This window comes from Echiichthys vipera, assembly GCF_963691815.1.
Source record: "Echiichthys vipera genome assembly, chromosome: 4".
Classification (NCBI taxonomy): domain Eukaryota; kingdom Metazoa; phylum Chordata; class Actinopteri; order Perciformes; family Trachinidae; genus Echiichthys; species Echiichthys vipera.
Window position 1 is genome coordinate 7,957,520 of NC_139829.1, and position 17,158 is coordinate 7,974,677.

General features: G+C 39.8%; 1 protein-coding gene across 1 annotated transcript in view; it reads left to right on the forward strand.

The window, feature by feature from the left end:
* ppil2 (peptidylprolyl isomerase (cyclophilin)-like 2) overlaps positions 1-17,158 on the forward strand; it is a 34,347-nt gene that overhangs the window by 11,304 nt on the left and 5,885 nt on the right. The window contains exons 13-16 of the mRNA XM_083912123.1: positions 2,399-2,488; positions 8,264-8,297; positions 16,060-16,177; positions 16,560-16,616. Coding sequence (XP_083768249.1) covers positions 2,399-2,488; positions 8,264-8,297; positions 16,060-16,177; positions 16,560-16,616 — 299 coding nt within the window. The remainder of the gene's footprint in view (positions 1-2,398; positions 2,489-8,263; positions 8,298-16,059; positions 16,178-16,559; positions 16,617-17,158) is intronic.

The following is a 17,158-nucleotide window of genomic DNA, read 5'->3' on the forward strand; positions in this document are numbered from 1 at the left end:
AATAGACATAGAGGAGGCTACAAGCATATGTGGATTTGGACACTTATTTAAAAGTTTTCTCTCTGCGTCAGCAAGCATTGTTTCCATGCTGACATCGCTGATTGCTGAGCATTTTAGGTACCTATACTTGTTTTTCTAAATTGGATGGCATTTCAAACATTCTCAGGCTCAAACTTGCACACAGAAAACACAAAAGCTGCACGCTACAGTAACCCCCATTACAGGGCAGCAGCAGATAAGGGATCTCTGACTTGAAAAGGATTCTGGATTAAGATGACAAGTAGTGGCAAAAAGGAAAAAAATGTGTTTATTTCGATTTGCATGCATTTTATTCATACATGCACAAGTAATCTGATGTGTCATTGGATAACTGTCTGTAGTTGCTCTTTTCCATTACAAAAATAAAGTTTTATGTCAAAAATGGATGAAGTCAATCCATTTTTTCGGTTTAAAATAATAAGCCTCTTTGTACCAGTGCTTTGAAAATCTGGGATTTATAATAGAGGAGGAAAGAGGCCGAGCGTTGAACCCCAACAGCAAAATTGAGATGCAGTAGAGGAAATAAGATCAGTTGAGCTCAGGAGAACATGTCTCACAGCGAAAGGCTGATGAATAAAAATAGTTTTTAGGAAAGCATCTGGTGATTCTTGGAAACTACCAGCGATTGTTGCCAAGAGGAAAAAGTTAGTTTCTCACGCAAGGAAGTGTTCCTCAGGGCTGTTGACGGTAATAACTGTCGACCCGGCCGGCGTCAGAGTCAAAGCCACGCCTCCTGCTTTGGGGACAAACGCTGTTTTATGTCACAAAGTGCCAGTCAGTCAAAATTAGCTCCTGTCAGTGGGTGTCTTTTAATCATTTACAAGATGCTGGAAAAGTTTTTATGACCCAGGAATTACCTTCAGCCAGAGGAGTAAAAAAATCCAGATGTTGTTTTTTTTTTTTACACCAACAAAACAGAGCTTTGTAAAAGACGGCTAAGCCTGGCTTCTAGCTACAGTCTATAGATACTTGAGGCCGCCTCAGGCAACTGTTGAACTCTACTTCACTGTAGACTTGTGTGTGTATAACACACTTTCTCACGGGTCATGCAGAGTTAAAAATGTCTCACTCTGTTTGTTTACGTGAATGCAACACTGTCAGCTCTGTCTGGAAGTTGACATATAACCCGTTTCTCTATTTGTCCAATGTCTTCTGAGACTCCTGTCACTAAAGGTATCTGTGTGTAAAGATGATGGAGTCGATGCTGTCTGTCATCCCTCTGCTGTTACTCAGACTCTTAATATAAGACAATCACAGCTGAACTACAAATCAGCACTGGACTGCAGTTAATCGATGTCTCAGCAACCGGAGATTGCCGATATATTTGCCCAGGTGTGTGTGCGATCCCGTCACCTGGGAGATGTGCCTGAGCTGTGTGTTTGCTATGCTAATAAATATGCTGGATAAACTCACAAATTCTCAAGGAAAGTCATATTCTTACGGCCGGGCGAGACCGGAAGCATAAGCAGTGTGTGGCGGCTGCTACCCTATCCACACATGCAGCAGTTGCCTGCCTTTCTACATTGAGTTTTGTAATAATGACCATAAATAATCAAATATTTCATTTATTTTCATTACAAATGTAACCTATATTTATTTTCAACAGGGAAGGTTAAGATTTTGTCCACAGAAACAAAACAGTAATCGATAATGTTAAGTACAACTATATCTTCATGTTTTACTCTTCTGTGATATTCTGCACACAGAGAAAGCGTAGTTATGTGACTATTCACTGTATCTTTTTTGATGAGAACCACGTGCGTGTTGTGGTAAAAATAGGCTAGACCTCAAACCTGTGGCTGTTCAACCCGTTAAGATGGCCGGTGAAATGAAAAGCAACAGCTTGGACGACGCAAGCATGCTGCTAAAGCAAGCAGTTGGGCCGCATTGCCCGCATTTCATTCAAACACACTGGAATAAAATCTGTTAAAACATCTATAGAACTGTATTTGTTTTCAAACACACGGCAGCAAGAGGAGTTTACTCTCACAGATAATGTGCTTGTCTGCTTTGTGTGTGTTCTAGGGCATTTAGTTCAGTACTTATTCAACTAAGCAACTAATATAAACATGTAGAATGATAACATCAGTTTGTTTTGATCTTTAGCTGTGTTTCTAAAAACATGACTTTTAGATGGCATCAGGCTGTTAAAGACTTATCAGACAGGTATTAACATTCAGCATCTAGTTTCTCTGAATGTTACAAGGCTGATTAAGGGTTTGTTGCTGGGTTTTTCAAAAGGTCTCCTCCTATCACACTATTTGATTTTCGGCACATCACTCTCAGAAGACTCTGTTTTTGTTTTGACTCATTGATACTTGCGGTGATTGTAACAATCTCTGCACGATCTTTCCTCCAGGTTCCCAAAGCCGGAGAGAATTTCATCCGTCTGTGTAAAAAGGGCTACTATGATGGGACCGTCTTCCACAGGTCCATCCGGAATTTCATGGTAAGGACCCTTTTTGACCAAATAAAAAAAGGCTCTAATGCAGTTTAAATGCCTCCACCACATCCAGCAGTGTACTATAAATGACTTATCTTATGCACAAAAGCAGGTGTACGACCAAGACCTGGTTTGGACAGATTAAATGGGGTCAAATCGGGAATACAGAAAATTGCAAACTCCTGCTGCTGTTATAATTTGTTCTTTTCAGATAAAAAATCTTAGCAATTTTACAATCGGGTCGTGATCTTTTCTCCTATTACTGGAAATTATATTTCTCAAACAGCCCTGTGTGTTGTCAAAGCAGTGTTGGTAAATAAAAGTCAAGTCCAGTTTATTTATATAGCACAATTCAACAGCAAGGCAATTCAAAGCGCTTCACACAGAACATTTAAAAACATTTGAAAGAAACACATATATGATCACGTATATAAATCACATATAAAATGACATTCAAATAAAATAAATAAGAAATCAGGAGAAGTGAAAATACAGTACATGCAGTTAAAATTATTTATGAAAGGCAGCGGAAAACAGAAAAGTCTTTAGTCTTGATTTAAAAGAACTAACAGCTGCAGCAGACCTGACGTTTTCTGGAAGTTTGTTCCGGATATGTGGAGCATAAAAACTGAATGCCGCCTCTCCATGTTTAGTCCTGACTCTGGGGACACGGAGCAGATCTGTCCCATGTTTAGTCCTGACTCTGGGGACACGGAGCAGATCTGTCCCATGTTTAGTCCTGACTCTGGGGACACTGAGCAGATCTGTCCCATGTTTAGTCCTGACTCTGGGGACACTGAGCAGACCTGTCCCATGTTTAGTCATGACTCTGGGGACACAGAGCAGACCCTGTCCCATGTTTAGTCATGACTCTGGGGACACAGGGCAGACCTGTCCCATGTTTAGTCCTGACTCTGGGGACACTGAGCAGACATGTCCCATGTTTAGTCCTGACTCTGGGGACACTGAGCAGACATGTCCCATGTTTAGTCCTGACTCTGGGGAGACAGAGCAGAACTGTCCCATGTTTAGTCCTCACTCTGGGGACACAGAGCAGACCTGTCCCATGTTTAGTCCTGACTCTGGGGACACGGAGCAGATCTGTCCCATGTTTAGTCCTGACTCTGGGGACACGGAGCAGATCTGTCCCATGTTTAGTCCTGACTCTGGGGACACTGAGCAGATCTGTCCCATGTTTAGTCCTGACTCTGGGGACACTGAGCAGACCTGTCCCATGTTTAGTCCTCACTCTGGGGACACAGAGCAGATCTGTCCCATATTTAGTCATGACTCTGGGGACACAGAGCAGACCCTGTCCCATGTTTAGTCATGACTCTGGGGACACAGGGCAGACCTGTCCCATGTTTAGTCCTGACTCTGGGGACACTGAGCAGACATGTCCCATGTTTAGTCCTGACTCTGGGGACACTGAGCAGACATGTCCCATGTTTAGTCCTGACTCTGGGGAGACAGAGCAGAACTGTCCCATGTTTAGTCCTCACTCTGGGGACACAGAGCAGATCTGTCCCATGTTTAGTCCTGACTCTGGGGACACAGAGCAGACCTGTCCCATGTTTAGTCCAGACTCTGGGGACACAGAGCAGACCTGTCCCATGTTTCGTCCTGACTCTGGGGACACAGGCAGACCTGTCCCAGAGAATCTGAGAGGTCTGGATTGTTCGTAGCTGAGCAGAAGATCTGAAACGTATTTTGGTCCTAAACCATTCAGTGCTTTGTAAACCAACAGAAGCACTTTGAAATCAGTTCTTTGACAGACAGGAAGCCAGTGTAAAGATCTGAGGACTGGGGTGATATGATCGACTTTTTTGGTCTTAGTGAGGACTCATTCTGAATTAACTGCAGCTGTCTGATAGACTTTAGAGAGACCTGTAAAGACACTGTTACGGAAGTCAAGCCTGCTGACGATAAATGCATGGACACGTCTTTCTTAGTCATACGTCCTTTAATCCTTGATATGTTGTTTAGGTGATATTAGGCTGACTTAGTAATTGTTCTGATGTGGCTGTTGAAGTTCAGGTCTGAGTCCATGATTACACCTAAGTTTCTGGCTTTGTTTGTGGTTTTTAGCATTACTGCTTAAAGTTAGGTGCTAACTTTTAATCGTTCGTCCTTGGCTCCAAAGATAATAATTTCAGTTTAATTGGAGAAAATTGTGTCGTCTGCGTAGCTGTGGTAACATATGTTGTTGTTTTTCATGATCTGAGCCAGTGGCAGCATGTGGATATTAAACAGAAGAGGCCCCAGAATGGAGCCTTGGGAAACTCAACTTCAATTACACAACTTCGCTCAGTTGTGTAATTACCTATAGACACAGTCAGTAATATGATGTGATCCACTGTGTCAAATGCAGCACTGAGATCCAGTAATACTAAAGGGGCCTTCACATGATGCTTTTTGAGCTGGGCTCACCGCCAGGTTGGGCGCAGAGACCTAGTAAAAGGCTAAATCAACATTAGTATTAAAACAACCGTTAGCTTGTAAACTGCTTATTCACAAACCTGGTGTGATGCTTATAAACCTCCAAGCATTATGTTTTTTTCCGAGATCATGAAACAACTTTAATGTAACGTTAAATAGTTCGGGAAACTCGGACACACAATAAGTTTTTCCTCCATCTTTCTAGCTGGCTTGATGTCACTCTCTGGTTGCCTAGGAAATGTAGACAAGACTATCTCATTGGTTGTGCTTTTGAAAGGTCAGCAGAAACAAGGTCAAAGTTCAACTGATTTGAACTTTGAGCGCAGAGGCGGAGAGGCAAATCTCAGTGATGTGTGCCGCTACGTTGGGCGCTGCCGCTACATTGGGCGCTACCGCCTCTTCCATAGGAAATGAGTGGAATGGCCGTCGCAAAGCATTTTTACTGCGGATCATGTGTAGGGGCCTTAAGACTAAGATTTTGCCATTGTGCGTGTTTAATAACATCAAAAGTTTTTCAGCTGCTTAAAAAATGGTTTTACTGAGAAATGGGAGGTTTGATATTGGTCTATAATTGTTCATTAGTGAAGTGTCTGAATTGTTCTTTTTAAGGAGGGGCTTGATGACAGCAGTTTTCAGGGCCTGTGGGAAGACACCTGAGAGTAGGGACGTGTTTACAATTTGTAGAAGATGGGTGAATTAGCACTTCACTACATCCTCCATCACAAAAAAAATGTTTATGACTTGGCACAGACACTCTTTCTGTGAAATTTTATCTGCATGTAAATTATTAAAGTTCATGTCAGGAAAAATGGGGACAAACTTGATTTAGGTTGGTTTGTCTTTCATCACATCCCTGTGTAAAAGTAGTGCATGTCAGTATCCACGCTGTCATTCACTGTTTTGAGAGAGTGAGTTAAAGCCATTTATGCTCATATTTTACTACTGACTGAAGCAGAATTTCACTTAGCAACATACCTCCTACAGTATTTCTATCAAGAATGCACGGATGAAGACACAGAACAAGACAGCCAAGCTCTTTCACTTAGCTTAAAGGCGCAGTAACGTGAATACAGACAAACAGACAGACAGACCGGCCATCACGTGCTGAGGCAATATTTCTGCCGTCAGAGTTCATGAAATAATTTCCTTTTCTACTGGAAGCGAATGTTTTATTCAACCCTTTGTTCGCACAGAATGGAAGTGAACAGGAGGTGAATGTTTATCTCACACATTTATGACGTTGCCTTAAGACTTCTCCCAATTACTCAGTAAAAGTTGGTCTCCACAGACCTTAAGTGCTGTTTAGGAGTCCTCCTGGTGGTAAGATCAAATATTTTGTAAATACGGGCCCAGGTCTCTGGTCAGCAGCTCAACAGTATTTTAGAGTATATTCTGTCATCGTTAAAGTTGCTCTGAGTGGACATATGGTCTCATGAGGACGCTTACCTGTTTTTTATTCAGTCCCGTGTTTTCACACAAAGTGGCAAAGCTGTGGATAGTTTACCCATAATTTATGCGTTTCCTCCGTGGCAGAAAAGGACAGGAGGGTGGCCTTGGAGAGAATAATTTCAAAGCAACAGACACTTTTCAAAGCAGTCGGTTAATGGGAGCAGAATCATGGCCCTCACTTCCCTTTTTAAGGCAGTTTATCAGGAAGTGTACAGAACGTCCTGAGATGATGCATCTAAAAACTGAAGGGTGAGGCCCATGAAGGCTGCTACCTCTCAGGCTCAAACATTGAGAAGAATTGTTTGGCACCGATATGATACAGCTGTTTTACACGCGAGTCTGCCAGCTCCCACATTATAGTGCACTCTCTTTGAAACCTGCTGTCTTCATTCAGTCAGGGGACATAAAGGCATTCAACTGCTTTGACTGCTGTTTGCTAAAAGAAACTTAAAACATCATCAGAAGCACATTTTTGCCAGTGATGTAGTGTGACGTGGGATTGAAAGAACTACACTAAGTTTTTCTCTTATTAAGTATGTGAAACTAAACCTCAACACACAGATGTAGAAGTCTCACATCTCTGAGACCTTGTGATTTTGAATGACCTAAAACTACGGTGTTTTTGTAATAAACAGTTAGTTTGCAAGTCTCTCACGTGTGTATATGACCTTAATGTTATATAAACATGTTTCTTTACTACCTCAGGAAACCTTGAAAACTCCAATAATATTAGCATATCCTACATGTCCTAATTGGAAAATACTATATTAGAAAAAGGCCTAATACAAATATAGAGGCTTAATATATATATATATGAAGAGCTCTTTTCCAAAACGAGATAAGAGCCCAAATTAAAAAAAATGAGTTTGTCATGCCACTTTGCTGTTTACAGAACCTTTTCACTGCTTCATCAGTGTTTCTGCCAAATCGCTATATTTCCTTGTTTAAAATGGTCCTCAAGATGCAGTTCCTTTCCAAACCGCGACTAGCACCAAACCTATTTTTAGCCTAAATGCGATACGTCCTCTCGACCAATCAGAATTCAGTGAGCGTTCTATGCGATCCAACATGGCGGCGCTCTGAAGCGGGAGAGTTTTTTGTTTTGTCTGTCCGTTCAACGTGTTCAGACTGAGCCACAAACCATTTTGACGCCAGATAAATTGAATATTAACCAAATGTGTGGGTCTTGGTAAAAAATGTAATTTTCCTGAAAACTGTTAAAATGGATTTATAGCGTTTTGGAAAAGAGCTCCTCATATATATATATATATATATACTGTATATAGGCCCGAAATATCCAAAGGGAATATGTTGTTTACGTGACCTGTATCCGACAATGGAAAATACTGTTTTTTTACACAAGTGATAACGCAGACAGTATCAGTAAAAAACATGCACTTTTTCTCCTGCAGTATTAATGTGTTATTTTAATCTCTTCTAAAATTAGAAAAAATGAGCATTTGAATATTTCTGCATACTGGGGTCAATAAAATTTGTATTTTTCAAGCCCTTTGCTCCTGGTGTTCATGTGTGTTGCTGTACAGTAACAGTACAGGGAGCCACTCCTCAAAACCTTGCTCCGTGGCAGCACTACTGGTCAAAACCCCCAGTGTGTCTTTAAAACAAGAAGCCCAAAGAAATGCACGGAGCAGTACTCTACTATATAAACAATAATGTGAAAGCTGAGCCTTAACTATGAACAATAGAGGCCTGTATCCTCTGTCACTGGCTGCTAGGGCTCATAATGCCTCCAGGTTGGATATGTGACAAAAGGAAATACTGTAAGGTTCATTGAAAATGTCACAGAAATGAGCCATTTTCTTGTTCCTTGTAATAGGAAGAACTCTTTTAATGTGCAGCAGCGAAACTTCAGAATGTCCTTTTGTTTTACAGATTCAAGGAGGAGACCCCACTGGCACAGGCACAGGTAAGATGAGCACTGCACTTACACCACATTTTAAATTGCGTAACACGTCTCTGTTGAATTATTAATAGTTCCTTTTTGGAAGCTTTGCGTAAATACCGCTTGCAACTCAAGATGCAAGTCAAAGAGTGTTACTAAATATACTCTGTGGAAGCATGTGGGAGTACAGACAAAACACACACACACACACACACACACACACACGGAAAGAAGATGTAGATGGAAGAGAGTGTAGGTTACAGAACAGGGGTGTGGTGAACATCCAATCAATCTGTAATTTTCCTGTTTTTAAAGTTTAAAAGGCAGCTCAGTGTAATTGACTGCGAGGCCTCATACAGTTAGTTTCCTGCCGTCTGTGCGGCTCTGAGAGTTTGCAGCACAAAGTGTGCTTTGTGTTTGTGGGCGTCTCGGAACACGACGTAAAACGCGTCATCCACCGTGACGGATTTATGAAGGTGCAGAATTTCTGGCCTGTGGGTAAAAATTCTCCTTGTCTACTGGACTGAACAGCATGTGCTCACAAGTCATGAATAGACCTTTAACTGGCTTTTAAAGATGTATTTCTCCTTTAGTGTTTAACACTCCTGTATAGGGGATAAGGGAAAGTTCCAAGGGATGTTAAGCTGGGGGAATTTCCATACAAAAGTCAAATCTTTTTTTAAATATATAAAGTGAACCTATGTGGGGGTAAATTACACATAAAACTACAGGTCTTATGTCGTCTTTTGGTGAAAACTATGCCGAGGGTTGCAACGGGTCAGTACATTTCGTGAAACTTGCCATTGCAGTTAAGCTTGGGATTTAAAATTTTTTTTTAATTCATCTTTCAATATGAAAATACAGGACTTAAAATACTCAGGCACTATGTCTGATTTCAGTCGAGAATCATTTTAAATTCATATGATACTTTAACTACCAACAGAGAGTTTGCCATCCCCCTAATTTTCCCAAGTGGTATTGTTGGTGCCACTGTTGCAAAGTCAACGAGATAATCTCACTTTCTGTTTTCCCTGGAGTGTTACCATCAACATGGGACACAGCATTTGTTTCAAAACAAACTGCAACCAAGACGCTGATAACATATTTCTGTCCCTTCATTTTCCTATGAACAAGTAGATCAAGCTAGTATTAAGAAGTAGGCAGGTTTTGTTACTTACTGGTCTAGCTTAGTAAACGTTTTTTTTGTCTTTCTTTTGGTTTCATTAGCTATTTTCTACGGTTAGCTTTTTTGTTGAAATTCTCTCCGGTAAGCAGTTATGCAGTGTAATGTTAACCTTATATGTCTAGGACTTTTATTGTGAAAGGCAAGAGGGAGGCGCTGCTGTTGACAATGTGGAAGGGAAAATAGTTTTCTGCCCTTGTTCAGACGATGAAGCCTCCGCGGTATCACTTTATTTCCTTCATTGTACAGGCACAACGCTGGCGCTTCCTCGTCCTTTCCGGGAGTTCATACTGGGTGGCAGACAGTAAAAGTGAGGCTGATAGGGAACCAGTCTCAACACCAGTGGCATCATTATTCTATAGCTATAACACTTCACAATCAACATTTACTTTATAATGATAAGTCCTGGACAACTTTTCAGGCTCACAAATCATTTCTTGTTTTTTTAGTGAAAATATTGTTCACATTGTAAGAACTTGGTGGGGTTTTTTTAGAGCGTAGACATCGGGAATATTTTGTTATTGTTCAATACAATGTTAAACTCAAGATTTAGCCTCTAGATTGTTTTCATTTCTATCAGAAGGGTTTACTATATTGTCTGCTTATAATCTGGTTAAAGATTTGTTTCTGTCCTTACATGACGTGGTTACTAAAGCCTGTGCATAAAACGCTTATATTCCATTTAATCCGATAAATTAACCTTTAATTCCTGTTCTTGGGAACCCTAGTCCTGTAACATGCCTGCCTGGGTCCAGACCTTTGAATCAACCAACGCCCCAAGTTTAACTAGCTGACATTCGGTCTGATATCAGGCAAGTAACACACTGTGGTTGTGTCATTAACTTTAGGTATCATCAAGATCAATATCTCTACACAGACAGCTGCCGTGTAGATTTGGACTAATGACACTCATTTTTGGTATTTTCATTCTGTGTGTTTGAAATCTCTTCAAAGCAGGGTTGAAAGAGTTCGTCTTTTCTTTGATATTCTGCTTTTTGAAGAGGTCATTTGTCTGCTCACATTTAGTGATAAATATAAAGACATGAACTCTGCAGAAACACAGCATGTAGTCATTTGGAGACACTAATGATTTGGATATTTTTATGCAGGAGATGGAGGTGGCGAAATAAGATATTAAACCGTTATGTGATACTCTCTTCCAAACATCCTACGAAAATTGCCTGCACATGTTGAGTCAATCCCTCTCACAGGTCCGGTGGACTGCTCACTGTAGCGTGAACACTTTCCATAAGTTCAGAGGAGCCTCATTTATCTAAAACCCTTCAGAATCAGATGCTTGGGAGAGAGACATGTTTTAAACATTGATTTGTAAACGAAGTCCCCAAGATGCATTCAAAATATGAAACAAGACGCACATGCTCACATATTTTAAAATGCCCCAAATAATGTGTTCATTGGTGGATACCATTTGGGGGATTGGTGGACATATTTCACAGCTGTCAGTCAGATATTTTAATGTTCCTGCTTTTTTCCTGTTAAACCTGAAAGTTTGAGGCTGTACTCAATCAAGGGGGGTTTTAAATTAACATCAGAGGGAATGCAGTTTGATTTATTTGTTAACGCTTTGGCGAGAATTCATTTCCCTTCTCACGCTCTCCCTTCATTTATGATCCAGTACTACTCTAAAATGTCACTGAGTTGATAAATTATGCAAAAATGTCACCAGGGAAGGCTGACGGCTGCACAGAGCCTCTGAAGAGTTGATTAGTTAGTAGTATAAACACACACAAAGCAAACATAATGTAGATGTATATGTATATATGTATACGTACATTATGTGTGGGTGCACAGTGTTTCCTGCACGTACACCAGCTGGCACGACAGTGAAACACACCTCGGGGCGACTGTAGGGAGCCAATAAGCTCCTGCAGTGTGTATTCCTGTATACTCATCGTGATGATTCTTAATGATGAAGTCAGTCTGAATTAATGATTCACAGCTGAAGGCTCACAACATGGCTCCGTGTTCAAGGGCAAACAGGTCTCATGAAAATACACGGTGCCTTATTTCTGTTTCCCAAATGGTGCAGTAATTTGGATAGAGGCAACTGGTCAAGCCAGACATTTGTGTTGTTTTCCCACAAACTAAATACCTTTTTAATGGGTTTAACTTCTTAAAGGTCCAGACTGCCGACAGGTCCTAGTTAAGGTGACCAGATTTCTGAGACAGAATCCTGGGACAATTTTCAAACCCCCAAAACATGAAGTGTTTTTGTCTTTGAAAAACAGGGACACTGCCCGTAAACATTCACAAATCCGTTTCTCTCACCCTATTGCTCCTAAATTGCAAAGGAATTGATTAACAATGAGTTTTTTTATTTACCTCTGATCAAAGTAGCTCAGATTAATCCATAACATCCATAAAATCAGCTGTGATAAACGGGCATCAGATACTTCACCCAAACTAAGGCCTCCTCCTTACACCAGATGATTTTCACAAGATTTGGAGAAGAGTTTGAAATGGAAAAGGCCACAGTTCATGTGGAATGACAACCTGGGGCATGTGGTTTAAAAAAAAATATGGTTTTAAGGTGGTGGAATCAGTTTTCCGTTAATGTGGGTGGGAAATGAAAAAAAGAAACCTGGCATAATACATCTACTTTTGTTGTACAATATTAATATCTTATTGTGAATGGCCCCTAACTTGAAATCAATCAGTTTTAAATGAAAAATGACAAATGAAAGCCAAAATACCTTACACCTGATTTACCTAACACAATGTATCTGTTTAATCTGTTTATAGTCATAATTAAAACTTTCTGATAGGCATGACATTTATGCCTATGTGGCTTCACTGGCTTGCCATAGAATGTGAAGAATAAAATTAGAGATGCACCAATCGGAAATCTGCTCTGATATTAAATAATCAGCTGGATCAGATATTGGATGAATGAGGTCGATCCAGCATTCAGAGTCAGTCATTTCTTTTTTATTAATATCACACACAGCAAGTTAATTAAGCCATTGTTTGTTGGGTTACAGGCAGCTACTTTATTTTATATTACAATTTAAAATATCTGTTTGCAGTACACTTTACATGGAAGTGTTCTTTTTTTTTTGCTGCTAATTTTCACTTTGTTATTTGGTAATAAATAATATTAAGTACATTTATATATGTGTTAATTTTGTTACCTTTTTTAACAAGGCTAAATGTTTATGTCAAGGTTTATGTCATGGCAAGGTTCATTCATTCAAAAGTCGGATCGGATCGTATCAGGTATCGGCCGCTCTGGGCTGGAGGCGCTTGTTCTGGCTTTAGCCTGTGAGTAGTAGGGTGCGCAACTATACATTCTGTTTGATCAACATTTACTATTTACTATTCCATTTTCGGATCTTTCAGTCACAGTGAAAACTGGGGACATATCCGAGGACAGCAGCTATCTGGCCTTTAAGTCGTTACGTAGCACCCTTTGGAAGTACTATTTCCGGGTCCAAGCTGTTCCAAGCTTCATTCCCCTGAACCCGTTGTATGAACACATCTGAGGGGAATTAAATTTACAAGTCAATTTACCACTTTCCTATCCATTAAAAAGGTGTCTCACTGAAGAAAGGAGGGATCGTAAAAGGTTCACAGGTTCGGCTGTTAGTTTGTTTGAAACTAGACAATCCAAAGAATCCATTATCATCCATGAAGTTGGCTAAATAACCGAAGTTAGGCTAATTGTCATAACCATTTTCTGATCTCAAGATATCTGAATGAAAATTGGGTCTAGGGATACCCAGGAGTCTCCCCTTTACACAAGTGATAACGCAGACTGTTTCAGTCAAAAACATGTACTTTTTTCTCCTGCAGTATTAATGTGTTATTTTATTCTCTTCTAAAATTAGAAAAAAACGAGCATTTGAATATTTCTGCATACTGGGGTCGATAAATTGGGTCCGAGTGTAAAGCTGAGAATCTTAGGAGCCATTTCATTGTAGTCAGAGCACATTTAATAAAAAATGAGCTGTTGTGACCTCTAAGATAATCAGAGTCCCATGAAACTTTACAAACACAAACTAGAGACCCAGAGCATTCAGAGGATGGATCGCTTTCCTATTGTTATTTACAATAAGGCGGTTAACACAACTGACTGCCATCAAATCGCCCAGAAATCTTTTCACAACATGGATTTTTCTATAATGTTCCCCAAGGTCTGGGTCTCTTAATTAGTTATTTAGGGGTCCATTTTTTTTATCAGTTCTCAAGTGAAAAATGTTAAATTTAGCACCAAATCTGTGCAATAAACCCAAAAATTGCTGCAACAACTTATGAGACATAAAAAAAGCATGAGAAAATAAATTCTAAACCATTATACACTTTTTCAATTTTTTTATTTTTTGGCAGTTTTGGAAATGGGGTGAGAGATAGGGGGGGGGGCATATGCAGCAAAGGTCGGAGTCGAACCGGCAGCCGCTGCCTCGAGGACCTTCAGCCTCTATTAAGCCGTAATAAACTGTATTTATTTATACAGCATCTTTCATAACATAAAATGCCGCTCAAATTGCTGTACACCAAACAAAAACAAGTAATAAGAGCGAAAAAAAAGAGCAAGAAACAATGAATAGTCATAAAAAGAATCAAACTAATAAAAAACAAGTTAATAATGCTTAAAACATTTCTAAGATGTAAAATCCATAAAACAAGTATAGATGAATCAGGCGAAGTACTGGACGTGAACAAGCCGCCATTACTGCGGTGGCGTCTCCCTCCAGTATGCGTGCGATTGAATGGGAGCTGTCGTTATAGGTGTAGCTTTTCTACAACCTTCACAAACCTCCATCACTGATTAACTCAGCTACTTTACGTTTACACTGTGGTCATTAGGTTGCCCTAGTTAGAGCAACTTACGTTTTATTTCACAATAACACCACATTAAGTTAATGTACTCTGTGTGAGCACGGCAGCCTTGATAGAGGCGTCTAACGTGAGCTAGCTAAGCACTGTTAGCTTAGCTGACATCACATTTTTACTGATTTAAGCGAATCAGCCGCATGTTGTTCATTGTGACTGGATTCGTCTACGGACCTGTTCAAAGATGTAAACATGAAAATTCCAAAACAGTCCTTGTTTCCTGTTGCCATGTATGTGAATGACATCAGCTGACAGGACGTTACCAAGGACTAATGCTGTTGCCTAGCAAAGGAATTCCGTTGAAAATAACAGCAAAACTGATAAGTAATAATACTTCACAACATAAAAATGTAATGTTTAAATAAAGTGTTTGTTTACATACTTTCAGTCCCAGATGGAGCGAGTAAATAAAACATTAACACTGTGAACTGTCAGCCAATTTATGCTTGAAGGTGCCGACATAATGATTTTTCTTGGCATCAGCCTCAGTTTCTCAGAGATGTTTGAATTGATTTTTCATGGATAACAAGTGAGAAGTGTGTGTCCAACCAAGTTTAAAGTTTCCCTTCTTCTTAACAAGGATGTTTTTGTTCATACATTAAAGGTGCCCTGCGGAGGTTTCTGGTAAACAAACTCATTGTCTGAATCCTTGAGGCCATGTTGAATACATTTCCTTCCTTGTTAAACATTTGCAAAGCTGAGTTATGAGACCTGCATTGTTTATATCAGCAAGCAGTCTCCTTTTTCTCATGGTTTGCTACATTTGTTGACATATTAACTGTTGATCAGTGGAATAACAACAAACCCTCCCTTCATTTGATAGCCATAGTCAGAAATGTCTTAGTCACTTAGTCAGAAATGTCTTCACTGTATAAAATGCTGGTATCTGTATCAGTGAGTAATGCACAGATCCAACACCATGTAATTTAGCCCTGAAAAATCTACTTTAAAGTAGTTTATTTGTTCTTTTTTCATCATAGAAGAGTTTTATGGTATTGTATTCATTCTCTTTTCAGGTTCTGGTTTAACAAAGGGTGGTAGGTAGTTGCATTCAGCCTTAGGGATGAAACTATGAATATTTCATATCCTGATTATATCGACCAAAATGATCACACTTATCAGTATCATTGTGGTAGTGTTAAAATGTGCTGAAAATGTTGTTACACACTCAGTTTTAAATTGAAAACCACAAATAAAATTGGCAGCACTTTTTGTTTGCATAAACATTTAAAAAATAGCCTTTTGCAGAATTCTTTCTGTATCTTTTGCAGACAGGGTAACCATCCAGGGGTCATTCCTAGAATTAGCTGACAATGTAGTACATTGTGTATATATGTAATGTATATTAATGTTAAATATTCTTTCATATAGTTTTTTGTTTTGGAAAGCAGCCTTCTGAGTACCTTTGCATATTTCCATAATCTACATAGAAAAGGCCTATTTCCATTCCATCTCAAAATTCATTATGACGACCGCCATATCTGTAATCTGTGAAATTTTCCATCTAAAATGGGTATCAGATGTAAAAATCGGTGAAGTCATGATGCATTTTTGTTAATTTAGGTCCCAGAGAGACACCACAATTCTTTTTTGGGTCTCAAGCTGAAAAAGTATAGGGACCTGAATTGAGGAAAGTGAAGTGCTAAAACTCTCCAGCAAAGATGAAGATGAAGCTGAAGTTTAAAACAATTTGTTGTCTGTCTCTTTGTGTCTTCCCTTCCTCCCTCATCCCTCCTTCTCCCTTCCCAGGGGGGGAGTCCTTCTGGGGAAAACCTTTCAAGGATGAGTTTCGACCCAACCTGTCTCATACCGGCCGGGGGATTCTCAGCATGGCAAACTCTGGTCCAAACACCAACAAATCTCAGTTGTAAGAACTATTTTGTAAAAAGCCTAAATTTCACTGTGTACTGGCAAGTCAGTCAGTAGAGAGTTATGTTTTGTTTTCACCGTCTCGTCCTTCCTTTTGATTTCTTTGCTGAGGCCCCACAGCATAAATCTTGTCCCACAGAATAACACCAGATGTATTCTTGTCAGAATAAAATATCATGTACTGGATGCACAGAAATTTTATGTATTATGGCATTTACTTATTTAGTATTTATGGAAGACTATTTCCGCCAATGTGATGAAAAAAGAGACCCTGTCAGTCATTATAAAAAGAAACTTTCTCTTATTTGTTTCCTTCAGTTACCTGAAATCTTTTTGAATGTTTTTGTACTCCTGTAACTTTGTGGTCTGTTTTCTCTCAGCTTCATCACGTTCCGCTCGTGCACCTACCTCGACAGGAAGCACACAGTATTTGGAAGGTAAACCTTTTATTTTCTAAATGCAAAACATGTCATTTTCTGCTGTCAGGGGTCTCTCAGTCAAAACAGTAGTAGCGTTGGATCATGGGAGTTGTTGTCTTCACCCCCATGTTAGGGTTCCTTCAGTGTTCATTGGTCAGGAACTTACTGCAGAGGTCTCCTCTTCTCAAAACAAACTGAGATTAAAACCAGTTAAAACCCTGAATGAAGCAGTTTCAGGTTAAAAAAAATGTTTGTGTTTCTCCAACACAGAAACGTCTTGCAAGGGATGCGAGCTGAGCAGCCACTAACATTTGCCCAGCAAAGTAGTGACGTGTGGGTCGACCCATAAGATGGTCAAAAACATGAAAATTAGCGTTCAGGGTAGCCCACGTTATTAATAACTCACAAACACTGCACGCAATAGTCCACCATCTTTTCCCCTCTCTCTTTTCTGTCTCTGCCTCTGCTGGGCCAGCTTCACGCTGCCTTACTTGGGTCCGTGTGAAGAAAAAGCTGCCGTTACTACATTTCTTCTTTGTGACACTGTTGCAGAATCAGTG